The sequence below is a fragment of the Cynocephalus volans genome, chromosome 17, assembly GCF_027409185.1.
Source record: "Cynocephalus volans isolate mCynVol1 chromosome 17, mCynVol1.pri, whole genome shotgun sequence".
Lineage (NCBI taxonomy): Eukaryota > Metazoa > Chordata > Mammalia > Dermoptera > Cynocephalidae > Cynocephalus > Cynocephalus volans.
In genome coordinates this window covers 7,260,753-7,282,019 of record NC_084476.1, presented here as the reverse complement: position 1 = coordinate 7,282,019, position 21,267 = coordinate 7,260,753, and the positions used below count along the sequence as shown (strand labels likewise).

General features: G+C 57.3%; 1 protein-coding gene across 1 annotated transcript; it reads left to right on the top strand.

Annotated features, from left to right (window-relative positions):
- The first annotated feature begins 3,054 nt into the window (after positions 1-3,054).
- Positions 3,055-16,321, top strand: PRDM12 (PR/SET domain 12). The gene is made up of 5 exons (XM_063081487.1): positions 3,055-3,277; positions 4,863-5,053; positions 6,627-6,782; positions 14,435-14,546; positions 15,900-16,321. Exons 1-5 carry the CDS (start codon positions 3,055-3,057, stop codon positions 16,319-16,321), a joined length of 1,104 nt encoding a protein of 367 aa, XP_062937557.1.
- The last annotated feature ends 4,946 nt before the right edge of the window (positions 16,322-21,267 follow it).

Below are 21,267 nucleotides of genomic sequence, written 5' to 3'. Positions count from 1 at the left end.
TGGGGTGCGGCCCGGGAGTTGGCAAAATCCTGGGGGCTTTCGGGGGCCTAAAGAGAGACGAGGCGGGAAGAAACCTCCCTTAACAAAGTCCAACCCAAAGCATTGCACACCCGGGGAACTGGGGCCCAGAGAGGAGAAGGCCGGTCCCAAGGACGCACAGCCGTCCTCATCCCGCTTTGCTGTCCTGGAGGCGCTGGGGTAGCTTTCCGGGCTTGGGAGCAGCAGGCAGCTCCTGGCAGCGCTCCCCGACGTAGTCTCCAGCACCGGGGCGCCGTCTCCTCTCCACCTAGTCTCCGTAGAAGCCCAGGCCTAGGCGCCGGTGAGGTTCCCCCGCCTGGAGCCCTGGGGTTCCGAATGCCCCCCCAGACGCGAACCCTCACGCGGAGCCGGGGTGACCGGCGGCGGCGGCGGGAACGGGGTGGAGGTTCCAGGAGCCTAACCCGCGGGCTGCGCTCGCTCCTCCGCAGCTCTGCCCTCTGCTGGCGCCGTGCCCGACGGTCCTGCCTTCTGTCCGGTGCAGCCTCGCCCCGGGTGTCACCTCCGCGCGGACCCAGGCTCCGTTCTGAAGGCCGGCAGCCACCGCCTTCCTTCCTCTACGCCCCGATGCAGGCTCGGGATTCCGCAGACCACTGACCGGGACTGGGGGCGCAGGGGCCTGGGGTCCGTGGCTGCCAGACGTGAGGCTGGTCTAGGAAGGCCCGGCAGGGGCCCTTTACCGAGAAGCGTTCGGACAGGGTCTCGCGTAGGGGAGACTAGGGCGCTACCCCTCTGCCCGAGTCTCCGCGCTTCGGAGGAGTCCTGGGGAGTCCCTGACGTGCAGCGGAGACCTAACCTGGGAGCCCGACCCACGCCCGTTAGCGGCACCTGACATCGCAGCCCCACGGGGGAGGTGCGGCCGAGTTTGGCAAGGGGGGGGTGTCCCCGTCTCCCTCTTTGCCCCCAGTGTGTCTGGGTCTGGCGTCGGGGGCCCTTCCTGCCTTGGCTCCAGGCGCGTCTGCTCCGGCGCGGGCACTCCGAGGTGCCCTGGAACCACGCTCCTGGTGCGGCGAGGCGAGGGAGGAAGGGGGCGAAGAAGAGGGGGGCCAGGAGAGGACCAGGAGACAGCTCGGAGGCGACAAGGACCGAGTGCCGGGACGCAGCGGGCTTCCCCCCTGGCGTCCAGCGAGGAGCCCGGAGGCCCGAGCCAGCCGGGCCCGCTCCGCAGCCTGTCGCGCGGCCGCCTGTGGTTTCGGAGGGCGTTCGCTGCGGGGTGCGGCCGCCACCACCCGGGACGGGTTGGGGACCCCTTCGATCCCCTTTGCATCCCGCAGGAAAGCCTTTTCCGAGCAACTGGCGGCCAGTGCGGATTTCGGTCCTTCCTTTCCGTCCCCCGCCCTAACCCGGATCTGGGAGCCCGGCCGCCCGAGACGCCGTGTCAGGCCGGACCCAGCCCCGACGGCGGCCGCCGCCCCGCCCCGGCAGCCCCTTGCGTCCGGGGCTCAGTTTCGCGGCCGGCTGCGCGCAGCTAGCAGGGCGGTGGGCGCGGCCCGTTTGAAGCGAACAGCCGGCTTGGGCAGCGCTGCCTACGCAGGACCATCGCGGCCCGAGCGGGCCGGCGGGCCCGGGGGCGACCACGCGGCTTGGGGCGTGGGGCCCCGGGACGTGCAAGGCGGAGGAAGGAAGGCAGCGCGGTGCCGGCCGGGGAGGGGCCGGGCAGCAGGGAGCAGGCGATGCCGCAGCGGGCGGGCGGTGAACGCGGATCCGGCCTGGGACAGGAGGTGAGCTCGGGGCCCGCGGGGCCGCGGCCAGGCGTCCGCTACCGCCCAGTCCAGTCCCCGGAGCCCGGGCGAGCCTGGCCTGCCCCCTCCTCTCCCTGCCCGGCGCTTCCCACGGGGGAGAGGAGGAGGAAGGGGGTGGGGAGGAAGGGCCGGGAAGGGCGGGCGCAGTGGAGCGGACGGTTCGGAGCGGCCCGCGCCCCCGCCCCTCCTGCTCTGGGGGCGAAGGCTCCTCGCGCCGGGCCGGGTACAACAAGTCTGTCCTCCGACGTCAGGGGGTCATTAATAACCAATTAGGAGGGTCACTGCGGCTCCTATAAAGGCGCTGAGATTTTGCCAAGAGGAAGACGGTCCCGGCCGGGAGTGCGAGGCGAGCGCGCGTCCGAGAGGCCCTCGCCGCGGCTCCTCTGCGGCCACTCGCCGCCCGCCCGCGCCCTGCACCCCGCGCCCCGCACCCCGCACCGCGCACCCCGCGCCCCGCACCGCGAGCTCCGCACCGCGCGCCCCGCGCCCCGCACCGCGAGCTCCGCACCCCGCGTCTCTGCACCCCGCGCCCCGCACCCCGCGTCTCTGCACCCCGCGCTCCGCACCCCGCGCCCCGCACCCCGCGCCCCGCACCGCGCGCCCCGCGCCCCGCGCCCCGCACCGCGAGCTCCGCACCCCGCGTCTCTGCACCCCGCGCTCCGCACCCCGCGTCTCTGCACCCCGCGTCTCTGCACCCTCCGCGCCCCGCACCCCGCGTCTCTGCACCCCGCGCCCCTGCACCCCGCGTCTCTGCACCCCGCGCCCCGCACCCCGCGTCTCTGCACCCCGCGCCCCGCACCCCGCGTCTCTGCACCCCGCGTCTCTGCACCCCGCGTCTCTGCACCCCGCGTCTCTGCACCCTCCGCGCCCCGCACCCCGCGTCTCTGCACCCCGCGCTCCGCACCCCGCGTCTCTGCACCCCGCGTCTCTGCACCCCGCGCCCCTGCACCCCGCGTCTCTGCACCCTCCGCGCCCCGCACCCCGCGTCTCTGCACCCCGCGCTCCGCACCCCGCGTCTCTGCACCCCGCGTCTCTGCACCCTCCGCGCCGCCTCCCCCCCCCCCCCCGCTTCCCTCCCAGCCCCTCCCTCTCCGCCCACTCCCTCCTGGTCCTCCTCGTGCTCCCCTGCTCTCTTCCCTGTCGTCCGTCGCAGCCCTCTCGCTCGCTCCTCTGTCCCTTGTCGCCTGTCCACCTGTCCACCTCCCCACCTCCCCGCGTCTGCCCGGCCGGCCGTCCCCCGGTGCCGGTGCCGGTGCCGGCGAGCCCCGGGCCGCCCATGATGGGCTCCGTGCTCCCGGCTGAGGCCCTGGTGCTCAAGACCGGGCTGAAGACGCCGGGGCTGGCGCTGGCCGAGGTCATCACCTCCGACATCCTGCACAGCTTCCTGTACGGCCGCTGGCGCAACGTGCTGGGCGAGCAGCTCTTCGAGGACAAGGGCCACCACGCGAGCCCCAAGACGGCCTTCACCGCCGAGGTGCTGGCGCAGTCCTTCTCTGGCGGTGAGTCGCGCCGTCGGAGCCCCCCACCCCGGTCTCCTCTTCCCGGCGACCCCCAATTCCCCGGGCCCCGCGCCTGCTCCGGCCGACCCGGGCGCTCCCGACGCTCCGGGAGCCTCAGTGTCCCCGGGGCGGGACCCCAGCCCTGCCCTGCTGTCCGCTCCGCGCTCGGAGCCGGCGGGTTCCCGGCACTGAAAGCCTTACTAGGCGTGTAATAGCAGTTGACTCGAAAAGAAGGGGTTTTAAATTCATTTAGTTAACTTGGGCTTGACCCGCGAGAGTTCCCACTTAGAGCAGGAACTTTAAAGGGCGAGGGGACAGCGGAGGGGCGGGGGCGGGCGGGAAAGCGGCGGCGGGAGCGGGGGACGGGGACGGGGCGAGGGGTTCTTTTCTTTACGATGCCTCAAGCTCTCATCCCCCATTCATCACCCCGCGAACAATCGCTCTGCCCGGCGCTGGCGTCTGTGCGCGTCGCCCGCTCTGCCCTCCGCGATTTCTGTTCCTCTCTTAATTTACCGTGAAGACTAATTCCACTTCCATTCACGCGATGTCAACCGTCTAATCCCCGCTTTTTGTAAGGGGAATTCCTCGGCCCCTTTTAAACAAGTCCCCTCCGCGCTGAGCTGCAATTTACTGCTACAGCATTCTTCCAGGGCTAATGAATTTAGAATTAGCGATCTCTTTCGAATGGAGCCCAATGAATGCGATCACTTTAACCGCGTGACAAATTGCCGGCCGCGCCGCAAGGGACACCGTTTAACACCCGCCTTTCAGCCGGTCCGCTGGCCGGGATTTTCCCAGGTAGCTTAGAGGGGACCCTTGTAAGACACGGAGGCCGCCCCTGTGCGCCTCGCCGCTCCCACCCCAGCCGCAGAGGCCCGGCGGCGGGGGGACCCTCGGGGGTCCAGGGCCGCCCCAGCTCTTCCCCGCCCAGAGAGACGACTTCGGGGCTCGCCTGAGCCCGGGCGCGACCCTCCCTGGCACCCCAGAGCCTGGGAGTCGAGGGGGACCCAGGCGCGCCCCGTGTCGCACGGCGAGCACGAAGCCCGGGCCGCTGCCGGTGTGTCTTTTGCACCTCCGTCGCCTCGCAGCGCAGCCCGAGGTCTGTCCCCAGCGCTGACCGCATCCGGATTCCGTGCCGGGGACGAGCAGGGTGGGTCACCGAAGCGCCCAGAACAGGAGTGGGCCAAAGAGTCCCGTGTTGGGCGTCACCTGCTCTCGGGACCCGGCCTCAGTTTCCGCGTCTGTAAAGCCACGCGCTGCTGCCGGCTCACTCGCTCTTAAACTTCTCCGGGGTGGAGGTCGAGGGAGGTTGTGGATGCTTTGAGGATTCGTGGAGAGACTAAAAACTCGCTCCGAGAAATGAGCCCCAGCGCGCCGCTGGCTTTGGAGGGCACGGAGGGTCCCCGGGTCGCAGACAGAGAAGACCCCGATGGCTGAGCCTCCGCACGTCCCCACTCCCCATCCTCGGTCGGAGTGAGGTCTCCGTCGTCGGGGCCCGCTTGGGGTTGGCCGGGGTCCTCAGCGGGAAAGGACCAGGTCTCCCCTGCTTCGGGCTCTGACCCGGTTCCCTGCCCCGCGGCCGCAGAGGTGCAGAAGCTGTCCAGCCTGGTGCTGCCGGCGGAGGTGATCATCGCGCAGAGTTCCATCCCCGGCGAGGGCCTCGGGATCTTCTCCAAGACGTGGATCAAGGCGGGCACCGAGATGGGCCCTTTCACCGGCCGCGTCATCGCCCCAGAGCACGTGGACATCTGCAAGAATAACAACCTCATGTGGGAGGTACGCGCGGGCTGGGGGCGAGGGGCGCGGGGCGGGGGGGACCCTGGAGCCCGGCCGCGGATTCCGTCCTCGCTAGGAGCCGCAGATGCTCCCGGGCCTGACGCCCCCTACGGCGGAACCCTACGCCGCCAGGCGCCTGGCGCCCGGGCTCTCCCCACTTCTCTGCAAACCGTGTGGTCGTTGAGAAAAATTAGACTCCCGTTCCTCCGGTCAATTCCAGAGATCACAGCTGTGGCTGACTCCACTTCACAGATGAGGCGTGAGACCCAGAGAGGCCGCGTCGTTTGCCCGGGGTCCTGATGTGGGGGCCACCTGTCCAGCCACCTGCAGGGGGGGAAGGAGGTAGCCAGTAAGGGGATCCGAACCTTTAACCTTAGTATTACCAGCACCCGGCTCTAACCAAGTGAGCTAACCGGCCAGCCCCGCACCTGCGTTCTTTCCCTGGGTGAGGAGTAGCAAGCAAAGTCCCTGAAGGCCTGCCCTGGGCTGGGGGTGAGGTGTGGCCGGAATGGAAAATGGTGGAGGCCTGTGCTTCTTGGCAATCACCTCCCAATCCCAGGGAGAATGACATTCGAAATGGTCATCGCATTGACTCAGATTTCTGAGTCCCCAGCTTGCAATCCACAGGATTATCTCACCAGTGCTGAGTTATTATGACCATTTTATAGAAGGTAACCAAGGTTCGGATAGGCTTCCATCCCAGGCCTTCTGACCCCCAACCACCCATGCACTGCCAGATGCCAGGGAGGACCACCTGCAGGACTAGGTCACTCCTGCAGTGCCTTCACCTCCTGGGGCTCTCACCTTGCAGGACCAAAAGCCCACTGAGGCCAGGCTGGTGCATTCCCTTCCTAATCTCATATCCCCACCCTCCTGGGCTGCTCCCCCTCCCCACCCCCTGGCCCCCCCATGCCCATAGTTCCCACCTGGCAGATCCTGGAGGAGCCCCATATGACAAATCCTGCAGCTGGTCACAGGAGCAGGAGGAAGGGAACAGGGGACGGCCTAGAGGTCTCTCTTAACCTCACTTCTCCCTTCCCCGGAGGCCTGGGCCAGTCATTACCTTCTCCAGTTGTTGCTGGATCAGGCAGTTGGGGTCCAGTTTGACCTCCGAGGCCCGTGGCAGCTCCCACAAAGGGACTTAGGTGCCACAGTGAGCCAGCCTTTCCTCTGTAGGCTCCCATGCACCCCCCCCCCAAGGTCCTGCTGGTGCTCCCACTGCTCTGGGGAGCATCTCTGCATCCCCTAGGAAAGGTAGCTGGAGGCCGCTTTGTCTGGTCAGCGATCCCTTGGAGCCCCTTTTCTTCTGGGGGTGGGAAGGACATACAGCAGGAGCATGTCATGGTCAGCCCGTGGGGCCTTGGAGAACAACCCCTGCTGGCCACTTCTAGCTGGCTAGCCTCAGGCAAGTCACTGTACTGCTGGAGTCTCCCTTTCTTCAGCTGGAAAACAGAGCTGATAATAGCTGAATCCTCTTCTGGACTGTTGTGAGGATGGAGAGAGATTGCGTGTGCATATGCCTGGCATGGGGCCCAGCCCTGCCTCACCTCGCCCCCGCTCCACCTGTGCCCAGGTCTTCAATGAGGATGGCACAGTCCGTTACTTTATTGATGCCAGCCAGGAGGACCACCGGAGCTGGATGACTTACATCAAGTGCGCACGCAATGAGCAGGAGCAGAATCTGGAGGTGGTCCAGATAGGCACCAGCATCTTCTACAAGGCCATCGAGGTATGTGCGTGTACTGTTGTGCAGGGATGGGAGCGGAGGCACCTGGTGTGGAAGGGTGCAGGGCAACTGCGTCCAGGGGCTGCAGTGGACAAAGGGGAATTGGCACTGGCCCAGCTGGCCCCGCCCATGTATCGTGGCCTTCAGGAGCATAGATGGCCTCCATGGGCAGCTTTCTGCACAGATCAGAAAGGATGGAACTTCCAACTTTATGCCATTGTGAATGTCATGAGCATCTCAATAATGAGGTCCCTGGATATCGGCTGAGGGTTTCCTGGGGTTCAGAAGTCATAGAAATACAGAAAGCAAGATGCAAAAAGCAGCCCAGGGAATGCACTTGGGAGAGAGGGTGTGTGTCTGCAGCGGCTTATCTGTGCATTGTCCTTCATTCTGCATGCATGGGGCACCGATGACACGTGGATCACGACACTTGTCTCAGTGATAGCTCACTGTGTCTCAAGATTCTCCCAGATGCTGTATATTTAATTATTGGATTTAATCCTAATGCAACCCCACTAGGAGGATTCTATGATTATCTCCAGTTTACAAACCAGAAAACTGGGTCTCCCTTGGTGGCAGGCAGGCCCAGAGCTCTTGCAGGGCCTTTGTGGGGAGTGTTAGCACTAATGGCTGTGCCTTGTGAGCCATCTCAGAGGAGGGAGAAAGGGCGAGACAGCGGACAGGTAAATAGCACATTCCACAGTGTGTGGGGGGCTTCCAAGGGGCTCAAGTCTGAGCCAGGGCCAGGGCCTGGGAGGGTTCAGGAGGTGGATGGGAAAAGGAGGTGTCCTGGCAGGGAAATGCTTGGGCAGCAGCTGATGGTGCAAAGAAGCAGGTGATATAGCCAAGGAGGACCCCACTGTCCCTCAACAGTGTCCTTGGCAGGAAATTTGGATCCACTTCTGGTCCAGGCGTGGGGGAAACTGCTCTGACTCCCAGGGTCAGGTTGTTGGAGAGCATAGTGCAGGGAGTGGTACGTGCTTCCAGAACACCTCTCTGCTTCCCCAGGGAAAGGCACAGGCAGGGGCTATGGGGTGGGGCTGAGGCTTGGTTAGGTTTTTGGGGTGGTCTGGAAGAGCCCCCTCAGGGCCAGAGAATGCCTTCCCTTAGTCCTTGCTCCATTTTCTCCCTGGAACTCAGAGCCTCAAGCTTTTTCTAAGACACCCAGGGGCAGACAGGCCTAGTAGCTTCCAGGACTGGGGTCTGGTTGTCCCTAAATAACCAGGCCCTAGGGAATCTCCCAGGGATGACACCAGGATGGCCTTTGCCTGAGTTCTAGCTGAGGGGTGGTCCCTGGAGGACCAGGAAGCAGAGGGTAAGGGAAGGTGAGCAGTTTCTTGATGGGTTCAAGTGAGGTGGGACGGCCATGGGGCAGTGTGAGGGTAGGACTGATGGTGGCCTAGGCCCGGGACAGAGGTGGCTCCTATTACCACCGGCTGGGCCAACACCTCCTAGAACTGGCTTCCAGTGCAGCTGACCCTCACTTCTAGCAGAGAGCTCCCTCCTGAGTTTTCACCCCCTTACCACCTCTTTGCCCCCCCAACCCACAGATCGTCACAGTCACATTCCTTCCCAGCCATCCCAATGTAGATATGATGGAGGGCACACACTCATTCCATCCCCCATGCACAGACATGCAAACACACACCCGTGAGCGTGCACACATCCACACTCACATGCATTTGAACACACAAGACAGGCAGGAATGCCTATGTCATTTGGGCAAGAGGCCTCCTGGCTGGGATGAACGTGGAGACCCGAGTCTCTCATCTTGCCGTGCAGGACACACTGGCTGAAAGCCGAACAGTCAGGAAGCATTGATAGATGTTTATACAGAAATTCAGAGTTAGGGGGCAAGGTGGCTGAAGATTATTTCTAGGAGGGATCTGAGTTTGTATGATTTTTTTTTTTTAAAGGTTATCCACATTTGCTCAGGAATTTAAACAGATAAAAGAGGATCAGGATATACGAGCGTACTTCAAAAAGTTCATGGAGTAAATTGCATTATCTTTTAATTCTATTTTTCCCAGAACTTTTTAATGTACCCTCATATATATATATAATACATATAATATCATTTTTATGATATATGATATGGATAGATAGATACCACCCATTTGGCTGTTGATGCTTTAGCATCAGCAAGCCTACTAAGAAGGGACTGTCTGAGTAAGGGACAAAAATACGAAATACCACTCGGTTACTTTCAGTAAGGATGTTGGGCACATTTTTCGTGGTGGCAATTTTCTCAGACCATTTTCTCACAATGTCAGATTCACTTAGCAGATATATCGTGTGTCCGGGTGTGTGTGAGCACCTCGTGGCAGGGCGCAGGGTGAGCTCGCTCGGCCCTCTGGGCTAGATCAGGAGGTACTGCTGTTTGCCGGGGCCACTCCCCTGTTGTCTCCGGAATAAATCGGCTGTTGTTCTGTGCGTGTGCGAGAGTTAGTCCAGGACAGGGACCTTTGCCGTGATCTGTTTTCTTACTCTTTTTGCCACTCAGAGCTGATATTTATATTTCATCACAGTAACCCGTTACTTGCCAAAAAATGGGAAGGAACATCTTTATTTCATAAGCAGAATATACTATTGCAGCTCTGAAATTTTCCACAAATACCAAACAACAGCCCTCCAGAGCCAAAGGCAATGGAGTTTCAGAGGCCAGGCAGTCAGTGGAGAATCCCCAGGTGGGTTTTGCATCCGGCTGGATCTACTGAAATGTTACCTCTGGGGCAACCCCAGCTTACTTCAGTCACAGAATTTACTATGACCTCAGGTGCCTAAAATGACATTTCTAGAACGTGCCCAGTACATAGCAAGTGGACACCGAATGTTGCATGAATAAAAGTCTTTCTGCAGGTGATGGGGGCTGAGTTGAATGGGGAATGCACAGGGACCCAGTTCTTCCAGGGAAACAAAACTGGTTGCCTTGGAGGCAAGATTTTGTTGGACTCCTGAAGTTGGTACAAGGAGAGAACTTCGGAATAAGTTATTAAAATTTTGTAATTGGGAAGAAAATTCTGTCTTTCCTCTTCTATTTTTTTGGCAAATTATTGCTCCCTAAAATGTGGGCTTTTTCATTCTGCCGTTTTCCTTCTTGCTTCGGGCAGCTGAGATTTTATTTTTCCCTAGGGCTCCGTAGCCACATCTCTTTCTTGTCTTGACTCTATAAGGACAAGCTTCATTTCCCTTTGGACCTTGTTCATCAGTGGGTGCAGTTAAGGTGCTCTGATTATTAATAATAATTATCAGTAATAATGTGACCATATGCGGAGAATTTACCAAGTGCCTCTCTAAAGGGTCATAACAACTTTTATAAAATAGGACCTGCTCGGCCCTGTGAGGTCCTCTTTGTTACTATCCCCGTTTTAATGCTGATAAAACTAAGTTCAGGGAGATGATGGGAAGTTGTGGGGCTGTGATTTGAATCCAGGCCTGTCTGACCCCAGAGCTGGAGGGCTTTATCAACACCATGCCGTGTGGTCTCCCTGGCCAATATCTATTTGCTGGAACTCTATTAATTGGTGTGTCGGGACATCTGTGGTACAATGGAAATTGATGTTCGTCCAGATGACATTGAGATCCTGCTATGCCAGGGCTTCTGCGCCACGCGGGGAGGGGAGGGGATCAGAGCCTCCTGGGAGCATGTTCAATGGTGTGACATGAATTTATATTAGGAAAACAAACCAAAACCCCCACCCATCATTTCCAATTTTTAAGAAAAATTCAGAAAGTGGGGCAGGACAAAACTTCTGGGCCGATAGGAAAGGTTAGAAAACACGAGTTGAGAGGTCATGTAATTTGTCAACAAAAGATTCAGGCACTAATATTCCCGCAGAGTTTTAGCGATGTGGATTTTACAGCAAGGGACTCAGTTCTTCTGGGAATTGCTTTGTTTTTTGGATATCCTGGGCCGATCTCTGCTTCCCAGGAAAGAGAGCAAGCCACTGACTCTGGTTCTCTGGCGACAGCCCCGGCTGGGCCAGGCTGGTGTGTGGGCAATAAGGAAACAATGCTTAGTGAGGGGGCTTGGAGAGGACCGTGGCCATTCTTTGCACTTACGTGGTCAGCTGGGGGGTCCTTGGGAGCCTCTAGACAGTAGTTGCAGGATCTCAGGGAAGGAGCTGCAGGTTCCCGGGTCTCCTGCGCTTGATCACAGGAGTTTGTTGGAGGAAAGGTGCCTGGGAGCAGGCAGAGACTCGAGGTCCTGGCACCGGGCTCTGAAGGGCTGACAGCGACTCCCAGCCCCTGGCTCTGTTCAGGAGAGGCTGGCTCCCCCGCCACTAGCAGCCCAGCTGTCAGGGGATAAGTGACATTCTCAATTCCAGTAGGTTCTTCTTAATAGATTTTCTTTCTAAAAAAAAAAAAAAAAAACACTTTGCTTTGTTTTATGTGTGTATAGAAGTAATGTGTGCTCATTATTCTTTAAAAGATCAGATGCATCATGTAGAAAGTGTAAGTCACCCTTCCCATATTGCTGCTCCCCATGAACCTTAAGTCAGCATTTTTTAATAGTCTCAAAATGACAAACCTTTCCGGGGAAAGACACAGAAAACCAGCAACAGCGGCATCCAGAGTGGGAGAGAGAGTTACTTTTCATAAATACCCTGTTACATGTTTATACCTTTTAGTCCATGTGCCTACAAGGCAGTTTTAATTTTTAAATTAATTAGTAAAATGAATTTTAGTACATTTAAAATATTTGTTAGTAAATAAATGACTCACCCTTATACTGAAATAGTCACCATTGAAGCTCTTATTTAAAAATTAATATTTCAAATAATTATTTTGAGTAGTAATATTCAAGACTTGTATAATCCAAGATGTTCTGGCTCTGATCCTCATTCATCATCACCATTATATTATTATTATTATTATCACCTTTATTTTATATTTAATGATAGTTGTTATTTTCAATTCAAATGAAAAGGCCAGCGTTGACTTGGGGTTGGATTCCCAGAGGGCGAATTTGGAGGTAGAGACGTGGCTCGGGGCAACACCAGTCAGGGCTTGCCTCCCTTCCCTCCCACATCTGTGCTGGAGGAGTCGGCGGTGGCACTGGCATGGGGCTGGTGTCCTGGCATGGGGCTCTTGTCCCACACTGAAGGCAAAGCCCCAAGTCACCCTGAGCTTTAACCATGCTAGCAGCCTACTGGCTCTGTGGGCCACTGTTGCAGGGACTTGATACACCCTCTGGTCTATCAATGCCAGCTGCTCTGAGAGGTTGGCGAGCTTGTGGAAAACAAACACCAGAACTTCTGTGGCTCGACTGCACGAAGAGTTTATACATGCGGCCCAGCTGGATCCCGGTAATTACTCAGGGGGGCAGAGCAAAGTGCCTGCCCCTGTTTTACAGTGGAGGAAACTGAGGCCTCATGACATGAGGCAGCTCGCCGAAGGCCTCTCACTCAGCAGATGGGGAGCTCCAGTGCACCCCAACACATCCGACTCCAGGCCTGAGCCAGAGCCCTCATCAGTGCTGTCTCCTGACGGGGCATGTGCACACGGTCTGGCGGGCAGAGGGGAGTTGCTTTAGAAGAACTGCAACATATAAACGTTTCGTTTCATCTGAGACTTTAAGCCAGAGGTCAGGACAATGCTGGAGGTGACTTACAATCAGAATTGCACAGTTGTGAGGACCTCAAGGATGGTGTTCCCTGACCCCCTCATTTGAGGAGACAAGGTTAGAGAGGAAAAGTGACTTGCCTAAGGACACACAGACCTCTGGGGACAGAGGGCCTATCTGCACCATCTCGTGGAACGGCTTCCTTCAAATTAATTTATCTTCAGGCCAGCCCGTGGCTCACTCGGGAGAGTGCGGTGCTGATAACACCAAGGCCACGGGTTCGGATCCTATATAGGGATGGCCGGTTGGCTCACTGGCTGAGCGTGGTGTTGACAACACCAAGCCAAGGGTTGAGATCCCCTTACCGGTCATCTTTATAAAAAAAAGACAAACAAAAAAAACCAAACAAATTAATTTATCTGAAATATTTTAGTTCCATCATCTGCTTTTCTGAGGAGTTCATACAACCTCTCTTTTCTCTGCCCCTTTTGCAGCACGGGTCTCCAGCTCTGACCCCCCGGCCTCCTGGACAGTGGCCATGACTAAATGACCAGACAGGCCACGAGGACATTCGTGGCAGTGCCAAATTCCAATCTGCCCGCTTTCTCTGAGGCACTGCCAGATTTCCCTCGGGGTCAGGGACTGCACTTGCTTTTCCATATTCAAACCCCATCAGTCCAAGCTGGCATGGCATTCTCCTGCTGGCTTCCCATCACACACTGACCTGAGGCTTGCCCTGCTGCCCGTGGGCCACAGGGTCAGGTGGGAAGGGGCTGGGTATCAGGAGGATAGCAGTCACTGGGTCCCTTGTACCTTCCCGTTCCCACCCCTCTTCTCCCAGCTTCTCCTCTTTTCAGGGTCGAGCAGAGCTCACTGTGACAGTCTCAGGGTCTTCCAGGCTCTGAGCAGAGGATGGAAGGCGTGGTGATAAGAACAGGCAGGGCTTGTGGGCCAGCACCAAATGGGAAGGGAGAGGCCTTCCCTGTGACCACGGAGGCGGGGGGGAGGGTCCTACCCTGGGGTGCTCTCCCACACCCCTAGGTGGAATCCATGTGATGTTCTGTGCTTCAGCTGAACGAGGGCCCACCAGGAAAACTAACCAGCTGTTGCTGGGGGCTGTCCAGGTTTCTCAGGGCACATCAGACAGTGACCCTCAGAGGTAGGTGCCAAAGCCAGCATTTCCAGGGCCAGGCCTCAGGAGGGTGATGGGCTGTCCCTTCTTTCATTTGCCCTACCTGGCTGGGGCCTGAAGGTTCTCCCTTGGGAGCAGTAACTGGTCTTCACCAAAGGCCTGACGGGCCCCTGGGATGACCGGAGGTGTGGGGGTTAGTGGTCAGCGCTGGCTCAGGAGCAGGCCTTCCACGCTTCCCTGAATTGCCACCGCAAAACCTCCACTCGACACCCTCCCCGTTTCCACGGGGCAGGTCCTCCCCCGTGAGAAGCAAAGCCCTGTCACCCTGTGTGGGGGTCTCTGTCATAGACCTAGGACATGGCGAAATGGATTTTGATTTTGTTTAAGGCTGTGTATGCCAGTGTTCCCTGCGGTGGAGGTGTTTGTCAATGGAATGTTTCTTTTTTAGCATCTGCCATGTGCATAGAATCACGCAGAGCTCTGTGCTGGGGAGGGAAGTACGCGTGACATAGTGCTGCCTGTGGGTGTGTTGAATAAGAGATGTTTCCAGAACATTATCCAGCAGGGTGTAACCAGGTACCATAGGGTGCCCCACAGCCCACGCTCCTCGGGAACATCTGACTCAGCCCTACAGCCCTGAGGGCTGGCCGACTCTGGTTCCCCTGGGTGAGGAATGAAAAGTTTCCCAGCTTTCCACCTTCCTTGTTCCCAGGATTCCATTCTGTTGCTGTCAGCTTGGAAGCTCTCTTGTGACCGGAGCTAGGACAGAGACGGCGAGAAGGCCTGGGCCTTCTGTGTCTATGCAGCTTGCTGGAGATGGCTCGCTGGAAATGGACGCAAGTGTGGCTTTCTTAGAGCTGAGAGTGGATCCACATCTCCTGGCTGAGACCAGGAGACCCCTGACTCTTGCCGCCTGGCCACTGCCTCCCTGACCTCCTCCTGCCTCCTTCCCTGCAGATGATCCCTCCGGACCAGGAGCTGCTGGTGTGGTATGGGAACTCGCACAACACTTTCCTGGGGATCCCTGGCGTGCCTGGGCTAGAGGAGGAGCAGAAGAAGAACAAGCATGGTAGGTATTCCCCATGGGGCCACGGTGACAAAGACCCGCAGAAGGGGGAGCTCGGGGAGGGGGAGAGAGAGTGTGGCGGAGGGAGGGAGGCTCCTGGCCTGCAGAGACCCTGCTTCAACCTCCACAGCATCGAGCAGATGGGACCTACTGGTCCAAGGAGGCCGATGCCCCTGGAGCTGCCAGCATGGTCTGAGTATGGGTGAAAGACAGTCCTCCTTGCTGCCTGGCCAGAATAGGCTGTCTGGCGGAGGTGCGGGAGATCCCAGAGAGACAACAGGGTGTGGCCGGAGGAGAAAGAGGCCTGGCAGCAGGAGCCTGGATCGAATTCTAGTTCTGCTGTACAATCTTGGGAATGGCTCTGTACCTCAGTTTCCCCATCTGTAAAGAAAAGGTGTGAGTGAAATGACCTTTAAGTTCCCTTCCAGCTCTGATAATCTGTGCATTTCCTGGCCCTGTCCCTGGGGCCTGGTGCAGGGACTGGCACAGAGTAGATGTCCAGCATAAACCTGCTGAATGAATGCGGGGTGCAGTGTGTGCCTGTGGAAGGGGGTGTGGAGGGGAACACTGCCCATCCTGATAGAGGCCATTTGGCCAAGACCTGTTTCATGCCAAGTATTGGGCTAAACCTTTGACAGGTATCATCCCACTGGCTTCACATAAACCCCCTGTGGAATTTGATTATCCTTATTTTTAGAAGACAAACCTGAGGCTCAGGAACTACTTACTGTCTATTGAGCCCCTGCTGTGCAGCTAATGTTTTACCAACGTGAATTTCTCCGACCTTTCCCACAGACTTGTGGAGGCGATGCTTTTTTGCCTCCTTTTCAGGAATGAGAAAACAGACGTGCACCTCTGGTACAGAGCGGGCACTCAGTAAAGATTAGTGGTATGAATAAGTGAAGGTGGTTTGGGCGGTGGTTATCACAGATGCTACCCTTTACGGAAAGCCTCCCATCAGCCAGGCACTTCTCATGCACGGGCCAAGGCACGTAGATCTAGTGCCTAGCACAGAGGACGCCTTCCACAGACGTCAGTTCCTCTGATCACCTCGGGTGATCGTGCATGGCCCCGTCAGGGGATACCAGGTCCCCATTCTACCGATGAGAAAGCTGAGGTTTCGTGGGACTGAGTCCCCGAGGTCTCCCAGCGCGCTCTGGAGTCCAGCTCCCAGCTGACCCCGATCCGGCGCCCCGGGCCAAGGCATCCGAGCACCCCGCCCCGCGATCGGAGGCGCGCGCGGGGCCCCGGGAGCGGACGGGGGCGCGCGGGGGGGGGCGTGCGGCGGCGCGCGCTCTAACGGGGCTGCTCTCTCTCCCCCTCCCCCCGCTCCCCGGGCCCCGCCCGCGCGGCCAGAGGACTTCCACCCGGCGGACTCGGCGGCGGGCACCGCGGGCCGCATGCGCTGCGTCATCTGCCACCGCGGCTTCAACTCGCGCAGCAACCTGCGCTCGCACATGCGCATCCACACGCTGGACAAGCCCTTCGTGTGCCGCTTCTGCAACCGCCGCTTCAGCCAGTCGTCCACGCTGCGCAACCACGTGCGCCTGCACACGGGCGAGCGCCCCTACAAGTGCCAGGTGTGCCAGAGCGCCTACTCGCAGCTGGCCGGCCTGCGCGCCCACCAGAAGAGCGCGCGCCACCGGCCACCCAGCGCCGCGCTGCAGGCGCACTCGCCCGCGTTGCCCGCGCCCCACGCGCACGCGCACGCGCCCGCCCTCGCCGCCGCCGCCGCCGCCGCCGCCGCCGCGCACCACCTGCCGGCCATGGTGCTGTGAGCGCCGCGCCCGCGCCTGCGCACTGGAGGGGCGCCCCGGGCATGACCCCGCGGGGGCGCTCTCTCCGCCCGGTTTCGCAGATGAGGACGTGCAGGGGCGGCGTCCCTTTCCCAGGCCACCCGGCTGCTGCGGCTGCTTGGTCGCTGCCTCTTGGGATGGCGGGGTCCCCAAGACCGGCCTCCCCCCGGAGTCTCTCCTCCTGCTGAGCCGGCCGCTCAGGCCGCCATCCCTCTCGTGGGTGGCCAGAGAGGGGACTGAGAGTCTCCGAGGGCTGTCAGTGGGGAAGGGGGGCCCCGTTTGCCCCACGGAGAGCTCAGAGCTTGGGGATGGAAGGACAGCGATTTCCCTGTCCCAGTGCGGCCTGGGGGCGGGGCGCCCACCTTTGTCTCCTTCTCTTGCCTCCTGGGACTGGTGCCCTGAAGTGCGGGCAGTCAAGACACGACCTTGAGAGTTGGGGGCTGTTGGAGCCTGGGGGCAAAAGAGACCCGGAGAGACCTGCGCCTTCTGGGCCCTTCTTTCCTTTAGGACAAATTACCCCAAAACCTGGCTCCTGAAAATGGATGAGGCACGAGTACTTTGCGGTGTGCCAGGCAGGTGGAGAGTGGAGGCACAGCGGAAATCCCCTGTAGGGCCCCGGGCAGGACCCTGCCCCTCCGTGGGCCCCAGGTTCCCCATCTGCCAAGCGAGGGAGTTGGACCGTGTCCACTATCCTTCAGCTCTGATATCATGCTTGGGAAGGGAAAGGTCCCCCCACCCAACACACACACGCTCCAGCAAGAGGAAGGCAAGACTGGCACTGCCGCCCTGGAGCCTGGGTTGGCTTCTCTGCCGGGGTGTCCGCCCTGCCTGCTCACACGTCCCTTTCCCCAAACTCCAGCCGTGAGCGCCCTCTGGTGTCGCCGCTCACACCTTGTAGTCATTTACCAGAATTCCCGTAGGGCGTTTTGTAAAATAAACTATAATAATATTAAGGAAAAGTATAAAATGTATAGAGTTTTCAAGAAACAGTGTTCTACTTCCAGAAAATGGTCACTTTAACTTTGTAAATATTTATCTAAAATGATATTTACAAAACTGTGATATATATTATTTGATTGTATATGTACAACTGTAAATACATTTGTACCTCTCTTGTATTCTAAAATAAAAATTACTTGGAGCATTTATCATTTAGCATCTGAACGGGTGGACACTTTTGTCTGCATGAAAGGGAAATACGGAAAGTGCCTAAACCCGGAAGGGGATTGGTTGGTAAGAGGCGTTCCACTTACTGGGGTTGAAATTCACCATCGTGCCCTCTGTAAGGGAAAATTCTCTGTCACAATTGGGGTATCAGATCCCAGAGAGATGCAAAGCAACCAGAAATCTCAGAAGGGGCCAGGCAAATTTCTCCTAGTTTCCAGCTAACTCGAAGGTCAGTGCCCTGCTTTGTTATTTCCCCAAACCTTTTTTTTTTTTTTTTTCCATTTTCATGGCCAACTTGAAGGAATTCAAGCAGCTAGTCGGGGAGAGCCAAGGTGGCCACCAAGCACCCTCCCAATGCCTAGATTTTCCAAATACTCTGAGCATCCACTTCCAGACCCTCCTTGAAGAAGACCAAGAAGCAGGAAAACCACGGAGGTAGGGACAAGGGGCTTTACAGCCTATACAGGTCCAGGCCTGCTCTGCTCTCCAGGACCTCCTGGCCAGTAAGAGGCACGCATGCTGGGGAGTGTGAGTTCGTACCTGTGCTCCAGCATAGGCCAGCTCTGACAGTGTCACCCTACCAACCCACTGGGCAGGCATGCTTCCTGGCACCCTACAGGTTCACCTCTCTGTGTGTCCTCATCCAGCCGTGCACATGCACACACAGATGCACACACGCGCACACCTGCAGACACGTGGGAATTCACACGTGCACACAGCCCATCCCCATTTGGAACTTCAGGTGTGTATAGCCAGGGAGGGGACTGAGAGTCTCCAAGGGCTCTCAGTGGGGAAGGCAGCCCCCGCCTGCTCCATACTTTGGGATATTCATCTTGCACGCTGGCAGATGGGGGCATGAGCAGAGAATGTATGTACACCTGATGAGTTCACTTGCAGGTCCCATCTGCAGCTTGCTCCCAAGGGACAGTGGGGAAAGTCAGCCTTGGTTCTCCTACCTCCCAGACCTTGCCTCTCCTTTGGTACCTCACCATTAGGCTTCCAGTGACTCGAGTGGCCTCTGCCCTACCCTCCTCCTACTGCAGCCCCCACCCAGGCCTCTTGTTTCCTTCACCAAAGCTTATCTGTCCTGAGTCTCCCCTCTGGATGCCAATGAGTTCTGTGGAATTAAACACCCTCCTGGCCCACATGTTGAGCCTTCCAGCGAGTCATGCTGGCTTCCTGAAGAACGACCTGCAGGAGTCAGAGTTCACAGAGGTCAGTGGGACCCTTGACCAAAAATCCAATTTGTTCTCCGTGGGTAATTCTGTTCTGTGAAATCTCAGCTAACCCATCACAGGGGACACAACCCAGGCTCCAGAACCCACCTGGTGGCAGCCAGTTGTAATTGCAGGCTGAGGTGCCTCTGGTTTTCCTGTTGATGGGTTTTCTCGCACGTGTGCCAGGGTCTGCGCTAGGTATGGGGTACAATGATGAGCACTCGTGAATCGTGGTCTGGACGAATTTGTATACAGGAGGGAGGCCTGACACTGAAAAGCCTAACCTCTTACTTTGCTTGTATTTCCAACAGAAGCCTCTGGCTTCTTTCCAGAGAGTGCAGCCCCCCAGACATAGCCCTGCAAACACAGTCACAGCAATTTCTGTGGGCCAGCCCTGGGCTTAGGGATCAAAACACATGCATTTCAGGGATTCTCCCCACAAACCCTGCGCTGATGCTCTTTATCACCCCTCCCCCCACCTTTTTCCTGATGCTCTTTTAATTAATGTCCATCTGATGTGTGAGAAAACTAAGACCCAGAAAGAGTAAATCATCTGCCAGTGAGTGGCAGAGTGGGGCTCCACCTCAGGTGTCGGACCCCAGAAGCCATGCTCATGACCATCAGGCAACACTAGCTCCTGGTCATCCTGCAGATTCAGCCCAAAGGGCTTTCTGTATATCCCACAGGGACGCAGTGCAGCCCAGCACTGTATATTGACCTTGCATCCTTCAACCTAGCAAAACTCACTTATTTGTTCTAGGATCCCTTCATATATTCCTTAGGACTTTCTATGCACATGATCATGTTGTCTGCGTACAAAGACTTTTACTTCCTTTCTAACTGGGATACCTTTTGTTTCTTTTTCTCGCCTTGTTACATACATGGTCTGGGACCTCCACTAATAGACGATTCTAGACAGAGGTCAATGGTTTGTGTTTGAAACTCCACTCTGCCATTCACTAGCTGTGTGACTTCGGGAAAGCCAATCAGCATCTCTTTGCCTCAGGTTCCTCACATGGGAAGTGGGGTGATACTTAGCTCCTAAGGATGTCATGAGGATTAAATGGGACAATGTATTTAAATGAATAAAGTACCTGGCTTGGTGCCTGGCACATAGTACATGCTGAATAAATGGGAGCTGTTGTCAATACAAGGACGAGAAGGGTTGAGAAGGTGGTGGCAAAAAGGGCTGTAGCTGCTCTTACCACTCAACCCAGTGGGCGTCCTCCCAAAGGCATCTGAGATAGCTGTTACCCCTCTCTCTCTCTCCCAACTCTTTTCTTTCTTCCTTTTTTTTTTTTTTTCTTTGGTTGCTGGCTGGTATAGGGATCGGACACTGGACCTTGGTGTTATCAGAACCACCCTCTAACTAAGCTATCTGGCCAGCCCTAATCCTTTCCTGTGCCCACTGCCCTCAGATCTCTTGAACTAGAGGAACAGATACTCTAGGCTTTCAGCTTTCTTCCCGCCTCAGAGCCAGCCTGCTGGGTGAGTGGGGAAAGTCACGGACAGTGGCTGCTTAGCTGCCGTGCTTGTCTGCCTCATCACAACGTGGCCACCTCGGGATAGTCAGACTTCTAATGCGTCAGCTCAGGGTGTCAAAGGCAAGTGTTCTGAAAGAACCAGGTAGAAGCTGCATGGTCTGTTGTGACCTAGTGATGGAAGACACATAGAGGCACTTCCGACATATGCTATCTATCGAAGCATTCACAAGCTCACCCAGATGCAGGGAGAGGGGGCACAGGCCCCACTTATTGATTGAAGAAGTATCCCAAATCCTTGAACATGCTTGAAAACCGCCATTGACATTAAGGCTGTGTCTAATGTTCTTTGGAGAAGTAACACATTTGTGTGCGTGTGTGTGTGTGTGGTGTGTGTGTGTGTGTGTGGCTTGTGTGTACATAGAACCGAACCCTTGACCTTGGTGTTATCAGCACCACACTCTCCGAAGTGTGCTAACCAGCCAGCCCATCTCCATGTAATACTTTGATGAGCATTCTTAGGCAGAAGTCTTTGTGCACATCTGTGCTTAGAAAACTCAGTTACTTTTACCATCTTAATGGAGCACAAAGTCAAGGCAGGGGGTAGATGAGGCTCGGGCCAAGAACCTGGGCTAGGGAGTCAGTCTCTGCTGCCTCTATTTTTATGTTCTTCAAGGCTTCCTTGCTGGTCACTTTTGCCTGGAGTTCATCTGTTCCCTTCACTCCAACTCCCCAGTGTCCACAGTTCCCTCACTTCAAGGCTCACTCAAATGTCACCTCTGTCGGGAGGGCTTTTCTGTCGTCCACCCATGCCCCTGCACTCCCTCCCCGTTTTCTGAGCATCTTCGCACCTTGATGGCTGGGGCAGCAGATGAGACAGTCCTGTGACCCCATGGCACATAGTGGTGCCCAGCAAGTGAATAAGTTTATTCATTCATTCGACAAATATTTATCAGGAGCTGTTTTAAGGGTACTGGGATTTGTTTTCTTCAAGTATTGTAAGACACACTGACATGGAAATGACTGTCAGGAAGTTTGTTATACTTACAGGTCCCTGGAAACA

Bases quoted from the DNA above. Each gene is read 5' to 3' on its own strand.
- PRDM12 (XM_063081487.1), top strand. From the start codon at position 3,055: ATGATGGGCTCCGTGCTCCCGGCTGAGGCCCTGGTGCTCAAGACCGGG. The intron at 3,278-4,862 runs GTGAGTCGCGCC...CCGCGGCCGCAG, and splicing joins GGCGCAGTCCTTCTCTGGCG to AGGTGCAGAAGCTGTCCAGC. The intron at 5,054-6,626 runs GTACGCGCGGGC...ACCTGTGCCCAG, and splicing joins ATAACAACCTCATGTGGGAG to GTCTTCAATGAGGATGGCAC.